This window comes from Cricetulus griseus, chromosome X, assembly GCF_003668045.3.
Source record: "Cricetulus griseus strain 17A/GY chromosome X, alternate assembly CriGri-PICRH-1.0, whole genome shotgun sequence".
Lineage (NCBI taxonomy): Eukaryota > Metazoa > Chordata > Mammalia > Rodentia > Cricetidae > Cricetulus > Cricetulus griseus.
In genome coordinates this window covers 25,452,823-25,465,091 of record NC_048604.1, presented here as the reverse complement: position 1 = coordinate 25,465,091, position 12,269 = coordinate 25,452,823, and the positions used below count along the sequence as shown (strand labels likewise).

At 42.2% G+C, this 12,269-nt stretch overlaps 1 protein-coding gene across 1 annotated transcript in view; it reads right to left on the bottom strand.

Annotated features, from left to right (window-relative positions):
• Positions 1-12,269, bottom strand: part of Tenm1 (teneurin transmembrane protein 1) — a 362,575-nt gene that overhangs the window by 21,979 nt on the left and 328,327 nt on the right. The window contains exons 22-23 of the mRNA XM_027433524.2: positions 6,034-6,206; positions 4,676-4,911 (exon numbers count right to left, since the gene is read on the bottom strand). Coding sequence (XP_027289325.1) covers positions 4,676-4,911; positions 6,034-6,206 — 409 coding nt within the window. The remainder of the gene's footprint in view (positions 1-4,675; positions 4,912-6,033; positions 6,207-12,269) is intronic.

Genomic DNA, 12,269 nt, shown 5'->3' with positions numbered 1-12,269 from the left:
CTATTGTCATTATGATTAATGGTAATATTACTACTACTAAAAGAGACTGCATATTTTTCATTAAGAGATGGGAAATTGCAAAGTCATGGCATACCAGTTCTTTCTCACAATCTCTCTTATTCTTCTCACCTGAACTTAACCATATGGTTTAACCTGTACACCTTTTACTCTTTATTAACGTGCTTTTATTTAAGGACTTCCTTGTTGATTAGTTCACATTCAAAAATTATAGCAATTCACTAGTATTTGTGCATAGATGAAATCATATATGAAACAATAAGCCCTCATTCCAAAATAAAATACCATCCATCAGTCTTGGTGCCTGAAATTTCCTGTCTTCAAGTTACTCCTTGGGGATGGGGGACGGAAACACAGAAGACTGCAGGTGCATTTTAAAAGTGGCTTAATATATCTCCTTATATAACTTTCAAAAAATGAATGTCTCCACCAAACCTGGTGAGAAAGTAGTTACAACAGTGAGAAATGAGAATTCTGACTCCACAGCTGATGGCTCTGTCAGGCCGTTTCTGAGGACAAAAGTGAATTCTACTATGCTTTTGGCTTAGTCTCCAATTCTCTATTTGCCAGCTCGGAATCCAGAGTTCTCCCCTTTAAGCTTTTAGGTCACATATGAATATTCAGATGATGTCTTTAAAAACCGTTTTTTTTTTGTTTTTGTTTTTGTTTTTGGAGGTTAGGCAATAGTAAACTGCCTGCTGCAGAAGCATGAGGACACGAGTTTGATCCCTAGCATCCATGTGAAAGTACTGCGCACTTACAATATTAGGGCTATCTAGCAAGCCTAGGCAAATTAGTGAGCTCTGGATTCCAATGAGAGACTCTGTCTCCAAAACCAAGGTAGATGACTCCTGAGAAGATCGGTCTCTCATCTCCACATGCACAAGCACACACACACGTACACATGTCTGCCCTTTTCAGTTATCTTTAAGTAGAGGGAAAATCACCTGTGAGGGTGTTAGTCTTTGCTTCTTTTTGTTGGTCAATATATGATCATTCTATTGGATTTTATAAGTTTGGTTTTAAATGCTGTTTCTATTACTTATTTTTTCTAAAGAAAATAAAGGAGGTTGTAGTTCCAGAATTGGGCTGCTCACTCTATGAAATCATATAAAGAACTCTGGGATCCAATACTGGGGTAAGACTCATAATGACATGATTATCCACAGACACAGCAAGGTGCAATCTGGTTACTCCTAAAGCAGCTTGCTTTTTGGTGAATGTCCAATTCTTTAACAATTGGCTCTATTGTTATCTGTACTCTGATTCTTCTATGGTCCAGGGAAATGTATTTATGGGGACAGATTGATACAGCAGATGAGAAGATACATGGCTTGGATGCAAAAGTACTTTATGAGGAAGATAATTACGACACAACTCAAGTTAGGGGAAATAGAGTTTTTAAAATAAATGAAATTTCAGGATATTAATGCGATTGATTTCATGTAATGGTGCCTGTGAAGGATGGTAGAGCTAACAGTTTCCTGGCCTACACAGGCTGTATATGATAGATATCATGTGTCTCAACAATTTGCTTCTCTAACCTTGATTTTGTGTGCATGGGGAAAAATCCCCACTGATCATTGGAGGAAAAGAATTATTGTTTTCATCTAAAAAAAGAAAGGTGTTTCTCCTGAAATTCTTTCCAGCTAGGCAATCTGGGGCTATGATCCGTAGCGTTTGGAACATGTGATGTCCATCATTTTACCAAATGAAACTGTCACTTTGTGCCTGGGCAATTAGTGTTTTACAAATTATGAGAGTGGCTTTTCAGAGGTGTCCCATTGCGGACAGCATGGCATGGGTTTCTATGTCCCGTGACTATGAGAAGTGCAGTCTCAATCTCTCTTGTAATCTCACCTGCTCAAGTTCTGCAGTAGCAGCTTAAGCAGGAGGAACAAATGGTTCAGTCATGACACTCAGGTCCTGGAGAGCATCAGGGATCCTGTTCTTTATAGGTATACTTACAAATGGGTCACTGCTTATTTAGTCAGAAAAAGAACATTGTCATCAGCTGCGCCCCCTTGCAAACTTATCAGAAAGGATAAGATGATCAGTGGGCAGACTATTTGCTTTGCCCACCCTGCATCTACACCTGTCTCTTAGGAATGCATTCATTCCACTAGGCCTTCCATTCCATGCGTGACATGGAAACCAAGGCAGTAATGTACCGAACCCTGTGAATGGGGAGGGTAGATAAGGATTAACCAGTTAAACAGCCTTTCTCCTTCTTTTGTCTCCTTCATGCTCTCTTTGCCTGGAGGCCAGCCAGTTGTCCTGAACCACCCACACTTGCCAGTACATTAGAGGCGATTATTTGTCTCTTTTTGTCAGCATTGAAATGAGGAGTCAGGCTCTGCCAAGGTGGCTGTACTGAGTGGGGCAATGATTTATAGATTAATTATTTTAAGGAACAAGGCAGCACGGCATTATGCAGTGAGAATAGTGCCATACTAGGGGAAGACCTGCATTTTAGCTCTGGCTCTGAGCCTTAATAGCTGTTTGACTTTGGGCAAATCACTTGACCTCTCTGGGCCTCGGTGTCTTTATCTGTATATTGGGAATAACTACAATTGATGGCTGTGGTGATCAAGTACAATTCTGGCCGTGAAAGCATTTTGTTAACTCGGAGGCACTAAATCTATGTAAAAGACTGTTATTAGATTTCTAGGGACCTGCACAGTCACACTACCTAGCCAATAAGGGGCCCGAGCCTTCATTTCCAAGACCTCAGGGAGTAGTACATTAGAAGTTACATAGAGAAAAAGGCCTGGGATTTGTTGCACTCGAAATCCAGTCTTCAAATTTATTTAGCTCTACCACAGGATGCAACATGGGTCAACATAATTAGCATTTACTAAACCCAAGTGTTTTTATGGCTGTTAGCTTTTCAAAAGTAAGAACATTTGGGGATATCAGGTATGCATTACAGTTGATATTTTCTTTCTATTACTTGAATGTGGTGGGGAGAACAAAGAGTGGGTCATCCTAGAAATCGCAAGGTCACATAGTAAAGAATGGGTTATCCTAAAGACTAAGCATCCTTCAATTCCACTCCCTGATTGGGTTAATAATAATCTATTGAGCCCATAAGCTGGGGGAGGAAGTAAAAGCTCCGGTTCCCTGTGATCAGTCATTAAGATGATAAGCCATCAGTAGAGAATGCTTGCCTTTCATAGTGGTACATTTTCACTTCACAGTATAAACAGAGGCTGGTGGGGAGCTGAGGACTTTGATCTTAGTACTTGGGTTGAGGCAGGGGAGTCAAGAGTTCTGTATCTGCCTGGGATACAGAAAGGGACCCCGTCTCAAAAACAAAAGTAAAAGCAAAAACAAAGAGACCCACCAAACCACCGCCACCAGCAGCACCATTGCTCCCATTGCTGCCACTGCTGCAACTCAACAGCATTATGAAACAAGGTACACAAGTGGGTGTCAGGGCCAGGTCATCTGACTTTCCCATTCCAATTTCGATGCGGCAGCCCCATTTCTTGAAGAACTCAGACGTAAATGCTGACTTTTATACACATCTAGAGCTTTGAGGATTTAGGCTGGATTCACTTCTCAGTTCAGTGGCCTATCTGGCAAATGTTCTATTACAGACTGATCAATAGAACTGAAACATACAGATTGACTTGTTCACCTACAGAACTTCAGTAGCTATTATTAAAAAACAAAAACAAAACCCACGAAACCCACTAAAGACTCCTTCTGCACATCATCTGTAGAGCTGATTTAAAAGCAATCACACTAGTAGATTATCTTTTCTGCATCAAGTCATATGACTGGTTGGTTTGCCTGCTTCCCTCTGCAGCTCGCTGGTTGGTTGGTAGCTGTGTTTCTACAGCATTCAATTTACCATAGTTCTTTTACAGTGGGTGAAGAGAATGCATGCTGGGTGATACAGGTGCTCCATGGCCTGGCCTCAGTAATGAATACTTCCTGCAGATTGGCAGTTGCTCTAATGCTGACATCAAGGGCTACTACATTTGAAAATCTGGCCACGTCATCGCAACATTGGTTAATGTTCAAGAAAGGACAGGGAAAGAGGATGATACGGTGTTTGCAGGCTTCCTACACTTCAGGGCAGTGCTTTTGACAGAGATCTCGGCTTAACTGCAGGGAACTTTGTTTGGTAAAGACTTGAAATCTCCAAAAGCACTCAGTTCCCTCAGATACAAGTGTCTGATTCCTCCAGCCTACTCTCACTTCCAGTTCGTTGCCCCTATGGCTTTAGTGATGTGTTTATGGCAATGAGATCATTCCCCAACTTTGCGCTCCCATCTTGCCTATGTCTAAATGATGCCCTCTGGCTCAACTTGGGGAATCGAATAAGCATCTCCAGGGCATGCTGGGATGGGTACCCAAGGGCTTCTGGACTAACCGTATTTCTCCAGCCAGACTTTTTTGGTGCCTGAAATTGCTACTATTAGAGCACTTTAGCTGGCTAATGACAAAGAAAGCTGCTATTAGAATGTACATTTAAAGATACTGAAGCATTATCAGCCATTAGCAATCTCTCTTGAATTAGTATATCATAGAAGCTAGCCAGTCACCCAGAAAAGCTTTGGAGAAGTGAAACTTCAGTTCGGGAGACTCTTCACTTTTTGAGGGAACTCATGAACTTTTGTCCTTGGTTCAAAAAGGAAGGCCTTACCCTCAGTCTTCTCTCAAATGCTGAAACGTTGCCTTTGTTTTGCTCCTTTCTCTGTCTCCACTCAATGAGGTTTGCATTATGCTCTCCAGGCAAAGAAATGTTGCATTTTCCCAGAGTAGGGTTGACAGCCCCTGCCAGGATGTGGGGCTCTGAGCTGAGGCTGATCTCCATCCCACTGGCAAAGGTGACACGTAGAGAACCATCTGGACTCACCCGATAGGTGCTTTGAGTATTTTCTGTAGATAGATGAGCAAAAGAGAGAGAGGGGGAAGGGAGGGAGTGGAGAAGAAGAAGAAGAAGAAGAAGAGGAGGAGGAGGAGGAGGAGGAGGAGGAGGAGGAGGAGGAGGAGGAGAAGAAGAAGAAGAAGAAGAAGAAGAAGAAGAAGAAGAAGAAGAAGAAGAAGAAGAAGAAGAAGAGACGTTTAGCTTCACAAGACACACATTTGGGAAGGGCTGAGCAGATGGGTCACTGGGGGGTCTAACGGCTAGACCACCCCTCTGACAGATAGACACATCCTCTGCCTATTTGGGTCTTGTTATTTTCACGGCTGGGTTATATCTTGAGAGCAGGATAAAAGACTGCTGTCTCACACTATAGGCCGGTCTCCTCTTTTTTGTTATCTGTTTTCTTTTAAAAACATTCCCTCACAGACTCCTTCTCTGTCTTACTGTATTTGCTATCTTAGTTTGGTATGCTGGGAGCTAGAATGAGAAGAGTATGAAATTCAAATCAGCATCTTGCCACCTGGGGATGGCATCATAGCCAGTGTAGCCAATAAGACAAAAGTTGGTGTTATTCCTTTTGGAGTGAATTGCCCTACAGCCTAGCAACAGAGTGAGTTCTAATGACTAAACACTGAAAACTAGTTCTTCTCCTATAGCTTCTAACACATTCCTTCAAATATTTTTCCTTTAAATTCTTTCTGCTCTCCTCTCTGTGTAGAATGGGTTTTTAATTCTCTCATACCACTTGTATTCTTCCTTGGTGCATTGCCTAATTTGCCCTTTTCACTCATCCGTGTCAGATCTGATCTAGAATGCTAAGCTCAGATAGGGCACAGACTCTATCATTGTCCTCCAACCTAGGAAACCCTGAAAGAACTTTACAAATGGCTGGGTGTTGGGAAATAACTTGATGGGAGATCAGACTTGGCAGGATGTAACCTCATTATACCCACAGAGATTGTGGCTCAAAGTGGATACGTGAACTTGTGAAAAGTACGAATTTGTCTGTGTTTCAGCTGGAAAGTAGGAGGAAGAACCCAGCTTCTCAATCAGAGGGGGAATTCCATTACTTAATAGAGAGCCAAGGTTTGACGACACACATTAAAGCAGGTGGAGTTTCTAAGATCATTTACCTTGTTTTAAAATGTATATAGTACTAGTTGCTGTCACATTGGTTGACATGAGGACATTTTCGCGGTTGGATGTGTCTAGTTCCACTTTTGTCAGCTTTTCCAGGTCGCTGTGGAAGCTGCTGACTTCTCCAGTAGGAAACGTTGCATTGGTCAGATGTCCCTCGGGGTCATACCTGAGGAACACAACAAATACCAACCCTGAAGCCTCTTGGCAGTGATAACTGGCCTTTGCAAACCAAAAATCACTTGAAAGCTAGAACAGTTTAACTTAGTGATCACGAATGTTATTAACCTTGTTTAATAAGAAGAAAAAGGTCAAAGAGATGATTAATCAAAAGAAGGTAGTTTTTGAAGCTTCTGAATTTCTGATGACTTCCTTGAGCTGTGCTGTTTTACAGAAAAAAAATCTATCTGGTAATGAATCACCAGGGTGGAAAACTGATTTATGAATCAGTCCTGCTGGGTGCAATGTTCCAGGGAGGCCTCTGTTTTCAATTTGGGTCGATCCCATTACTGGTGATGAATTATAAACGCCAGCAGAGGGTGCTGTTGTCAAAGAGAAAGGAGATACCAAAGGGCCCTCAAAGCCCAAGCAGGCCAATAAACTGACTCTGCATTGTGATGGGAAAATTAGAATTTGCTGCTGTTTAAGTTGCCAAATTTGAGATGAATGAATCATTCTTCCAACAAAATGAACAAGCACAGAGGATAATGGAAACATGTTCATTAAAACATTCTGGAGGCCCCTGATCTTCGTATCACTTAAATTCTTTCTATCTTTTTGGAGTATAGTGCATAAATGCTTGTAATTTGCCTATATGAGGAAGACACACACACACAAATAATAATTACCTGGGATAATAGGCAATAACCAATATATGGAAATGTAGTCTAGTGAGTTTACTTTTTTTTTTTAAAAAAATCAAAATTATTGGCAATCGCACTGTCCTCCAAATGGAAAGTGCCTCCCTGAAGGCTTTTGATGTGGAGCTGGTCTTTTATTGCCAATGGAACCATGAAAAATAAACAGTTCATTAAAAGTAAAGACACGCACTTGGAAAGCCATTACAGTTTTCTTTTCAAGTTGCAAATTGCCAAATATTTAAGCACTTTTATTTGCTTTTAAAATGTTAAAAACAATTATATTCTTTCTACCCAAAGTGAACAGGATGCAGCAGAGACACAGTGGCAAGTCTGGCCCTCACTCTAACAGTTCTGTGACGAGGGGCCGTAGCTGAGGGTGAATCCACCAGGTTGGAAGGAACCTAGGTAGTTGCTGAAACTTTAAAATCTAGCCCACTTTTGGCTAGGCCATGTTTTAGAGGATGGAGCTGTACCTGAGGATAGCCACAATTCGGTTTTCTAGTTCAATTTCCTGTGCACGTGTTGTGTCTATGGGCACACATAGATTATCAGTTAAAACACTCTCGTGTGTGCAGAGAATGAGTCAAATTAGTCATTGGACATCACAGACACCCTAACTGTTATGTTGCTTAATTGGGTCTCCCCCTTTTAAAAAATGGGCTTCACTGAAAAATGCTTGGTTTGCTGTTACTATGCAGCAAAGAACTCATTGTCAAGGCCGAACAGAACTGCTATTTGTTCCTGGGGTTAATGGCAAAAATCTTCCCTTTGCCCAGCCTGTTTACTCACAGCCTGCTCTGGGGCTCTGCACCTGTAAGCAGCAGGCATTGGGTCAGAAAGCAGCATAGAAAGGCTATATTAGGAGTAGGGAGAGGGGTAGGAGTAGGGTTGGGGGTAGGGGTAGGGTTAGGGTAGGGGTAGGTATAGGGATTGGGTAGATACAGGTATAGGTACAGTTTCAGCCTTTGTTTGCCAAATTGTCCTTCTAGAGGAAGAAGATGATACCCAGCTTTTTATCAACAAATGGAATCAACCTGCTACTCCCTATAGGAGTAGTTTCCAACTCGCAGACAGAGGGCAGCTGCTGCAAGCTTTCCTCGGTAGAGAGTGTGCCAGTCCAGCAGCTTGGGTTATGCAGAAATTTCTTCCTGGTCCCCATTCAGCATGGGCAACTGCCTCATTGATTTCCCTTTCCTGCATTCTAGGGGCTTGCCTCAAGTCTTGCTCAGTGCCACCGTTCTTCTCTCCTGCAGGAAACTGGCCCCAAGATGCTCAATAGGTACAGACTGTCAACCGACTTTTCACTTTGTGGGCAACTACTTTTCCCCCAAGTCATGCAGACCGTTTTGTTGTATTTTGTTTGCTCTGAGCTATACCCCAGCCCTCCTCCTATTTTAGGGCAACATTCCATAGGAAAGAGTTCAGTGATTGTGCCCATTTGTTAGAGAAAAACAAATTCAGACACAATCGAGAGCCACCTATGCACATAGATGCAAGAGTCCAAAGTTCTGGTGGACTACAGTAAAATATTGTAGATAAATACCTTTAAAATGAAGTCATATGCTTTTTGCCCAAGATGCATTTTAATGTTTATTCTCAACATCACAAGCACAATCTTCCATACTCTGTTCCTGCCACTGCTTCCTAAGGCTACAGAAGTACACCGGGTGAAGGGAGCTGGTTTTAGGTGGGTGGCTGCTGCTGGGTCCTTTTCTCATGAGGGAGGCAATGTTTTAGGGAATAAAGTAACATTTCCTACAGGCTTGTTTAGTCTCTGAGTAGCTAGAAAGTCATCCTGCCTTATTTCCTTTCTGGGGCCGGACAGGGATTCTTATTTCAGAGTGTACATTTGTATGTAGGTCTGTCACAAAGGACCCCAGTCCCCAACACACTTACACAGCCGAATTCTGCTGGTCCCAGTCAAAGCAGTTACATTTGGTAGTGTTTGTAGTGTGGTGTCTCTCATGTGTTCAATCATTTATATGGCTTTGGATCAAAACAGAAGACACCCACCTCTTTTCTGCGGGGTCATTACCAAAGGAAGAGCTACACGCAGATGTAAACATCAGTGGGTAATTCCCGCAAGTTTGGAAAGATTGCTCAAAGTGGACAAGAAAGAAAGAGAGCCTTTGATTTCCCAGGGCTTGCTTGAGTCCCCCTCCCCCCAACTCCCATCACCTGGGAATGCATCTGTCCAGACTGAATGTCAAAGAAACAAATTTAATCAAAATCTCTCATGTTGTTTTTTTTTTTTTCTTCCCCCTTGGAGCTTGCATCCTTTGGTGCAGAGAGTACAAGCCAATATGCTTCAACTGATCCCCCCAGGCCACAACATGGGAACAACTCCCTCCTTTCTCCAGGCAGTATAGAGAGCTCATTTAACCAGGCACAAGACTTCTGCCAAGAAAATTGTGCCATTAGGCAATGAGTATTGCCTTCCTGGTCATTAGAAGTGGGTTTGGTGACAGGAGATTTGACATCAAATGAGTCACTCCTAGACTGATTTCTCAGTGTTCTTACAGTTCGGGCACACGCGAGAATTGTACACTTTTTAGTTCAGCACCGTGATGGACTATAGATATGAACATTTACATATGTGTGTGTTCATGTGCACGTGTGTGTGCTCAGTGTAGCAAGTAAAGGAAAGTAATCCTTTTTAAATTTAAACTTTGTATATATGGGTGTTTCCCCAGCATGTATGTCTGTGTACAAATGGAATGTCTAGTGCCTAGTGCCTGTGGGGGCCAGAAGATGGTATCAGGTTCCCTGGAACTGGAGTAAAACAGGCAGTTTCAAATCTATGGGTGCTAGAAATTGAAGCTGGGTCCTCTAGAAGATCAGTCAGTTCTCTTAAGCTCTGAGCAATCTCTTCAGGTCCCAGAATTCATTATCCTTGAGGGGGATATACTTTACTTGGGGGAAGTTATATTTATACATTATTAAAAATATATTTGGTCTAATCTTTTCTCATAAAAGATAGTGTGATCTTTCCCCTGAGGAGCATTTAAGCCAGATCTAAACTGCACTGAATAGAAGCTAGAAGCTTCCCTACTTTTGCTTACAAGAAAATATTCTGATTAATAAATGTGTGATTCATTATTTATATTTTTAAAAGGAAGGACAAAGGAGTCAGACCTTTTTACTACCTCAGGTCAAAAGGGACCAATCTACTAATCATTCTTTAGGAAACAGTGGAGCCCATCTTCGTCACCAGCAATAGTATTTGCTTTTTATAACGTGCTTCCAAGTCCACAATGCACTTCTGTTCCCATTTGACTTTCACTCAGCTAATAGAGTCATGCACTAGGTCCTGGGGAAACCATGCTGAGCCAAACCCACAGTCTCTAGTAGGGTAGATGACACATGCACAAAAATCATTAGCGTCCCAGGATACGGCAGACAGTGCACATATAAAAGAAGAACTGTACAAGCCCAATAAAGGCAGAGGTCAATTTCTGCTGAGCTGAGTACAAGAGAGAGAGGAAGGGCATGGTGTGGTAGTGCTTCAATCCTGGAAGGTGTACAGAGACTGCGGAGGGAAAGAAGACATTTTGAATAAAGCAGGAGCAAGGAGACCAGCACAGACACATGTGGGGTGTGCATTGGGCAAATGCTGTTTGAGCACAAGGCTTCTTTAGGAAGGAAGTGGGAAAGAAGGCTGGGGAATTAAGCTTGGGCCCGAGCAGGGAAGTGGCAGGTATACCAGGCTCTGGAGGTAAATATGAAGTTACTAGGAAATGTAGAGGCATATAAAGGCTTGGGGGGGCGGGGTTAGGATAGGGTGGCCTGATCAATGTTATGATGACAATGAGTTGTGGATGAGGAGACTGGGGACAGTAGGAACTATAAGGAGGTTCTAATTTCAGTCCTTGTAAGGAAAGATGGTGGCCTCTTGTTTTCATCAAATATATGATGATCACATGTCCTTGGGACTTGCCTCCCCATTTGACTCTAAGTTCACATCTTTCTGCCTCTCAGTCACCTCTGCATTTTCAGAGTCTGGCCAAGAGTAGATTCTCACAACTACTTACCAAACGAGTTGCCAATGGAAATGGAAAGGAGAGCTGGGTATGAGCACCAGTGGGGTTAGAGAGAAGACAGAGTCATCTATAGTAGTGTTGGGAAGTGAAGTGTGCTGTCTGGTTTTTGTCAGCTGACACAAGCTCAGGTTATCTGGGAAGAGGAACCTCAACTGAGGAAATTCTTCCATCAGATTGGCCTGTGGCACATTTTCTTGATCGATGATTGAGTGGCAGAGTTCAGCTCATTGTGGATGGTACCATCCCTAGGTAAGTGGCCCTAGGTACTATAAGAAAGCAGGCTGAGTTAGGCATGGGGAAGAGGCCAGTAAGCCTCATGGTATCTGCTTTAGCTCTTGCCTCCGGGTACCTGCTTTGAGTTCTTGTCCTGACTTTTTTCAATGATGGACTGTAACCTTCAAGGTAAAAACAAAACAAAAAAAAACAAAAAAACAAAAAACAAACAAACAAACAAACAAAGCAAAAACCCTTTTCTCCCCATTTCTTTTATTCAGTGTTTTAGCTCAGCAGCAGAGAGAAAACTAGACTAGGAAGACTAACTCAGTTTACATAGGTGTCCTGTGAAAATGTACCTAAATTTAGCAGCCTCCATGTGCTTCCAGTGTTTATTTGGCTTCTCTACAGCATTGCCACAATTCTGTTTGTTTCATTATTGCTCTATAGCAAAGCTTGGTACAAAGAAAGGTATTTGAATAAAGATGTTGAGTCTATGTGTTTATACCTGAAGGATCAATCCATATTATTATATTCTTGTTGACATGTGTGGTGGTTCTATTCTTGTTTTAGAGAGTCCTGTGTACCCAAGGCTGGTTTAGAACCTTTTAGGGAACTGCGATGATGGTTTGGTAGGGCTGTAGCCAGAACCCCTGGCCTTCCACCCCTTATACGAGCACTCAATCAATTGAACTACATCTTCAGTTCCTATTTTTTATTCAATTGTAGTCGTTCACCTACCTGGAGGCACGGGCTGCACCTATAACGCCTTAGAATTTTTCTAACCCATGGCTCTAGAAGACACTAGAACCTTTCCTATGTTTGGTTATGAGCCTTAGCTATTAATGGATGAGCCATCTCTCCAGCCCCATTTCAAGTGTTTGAAGGAGTGGCTATCATGTAAAACTTTCTGCATAGAGACATGGCTGATGTACCTGACCCCATTATAATTTGATCTTGGAGGAAGGGAGATTCCCTCATTAGTTGCCCTTGACAAAACTCAGCATTTAAAGAAATAGTGTAGAAGGCATTGAGAAACATGAAAGCTTTTCTCACTTGTCAGTAAGTGGCTTTTTGTGTGTGGAGGAAGAAAGGCACTAACAAGTGTCTAGAAACAGA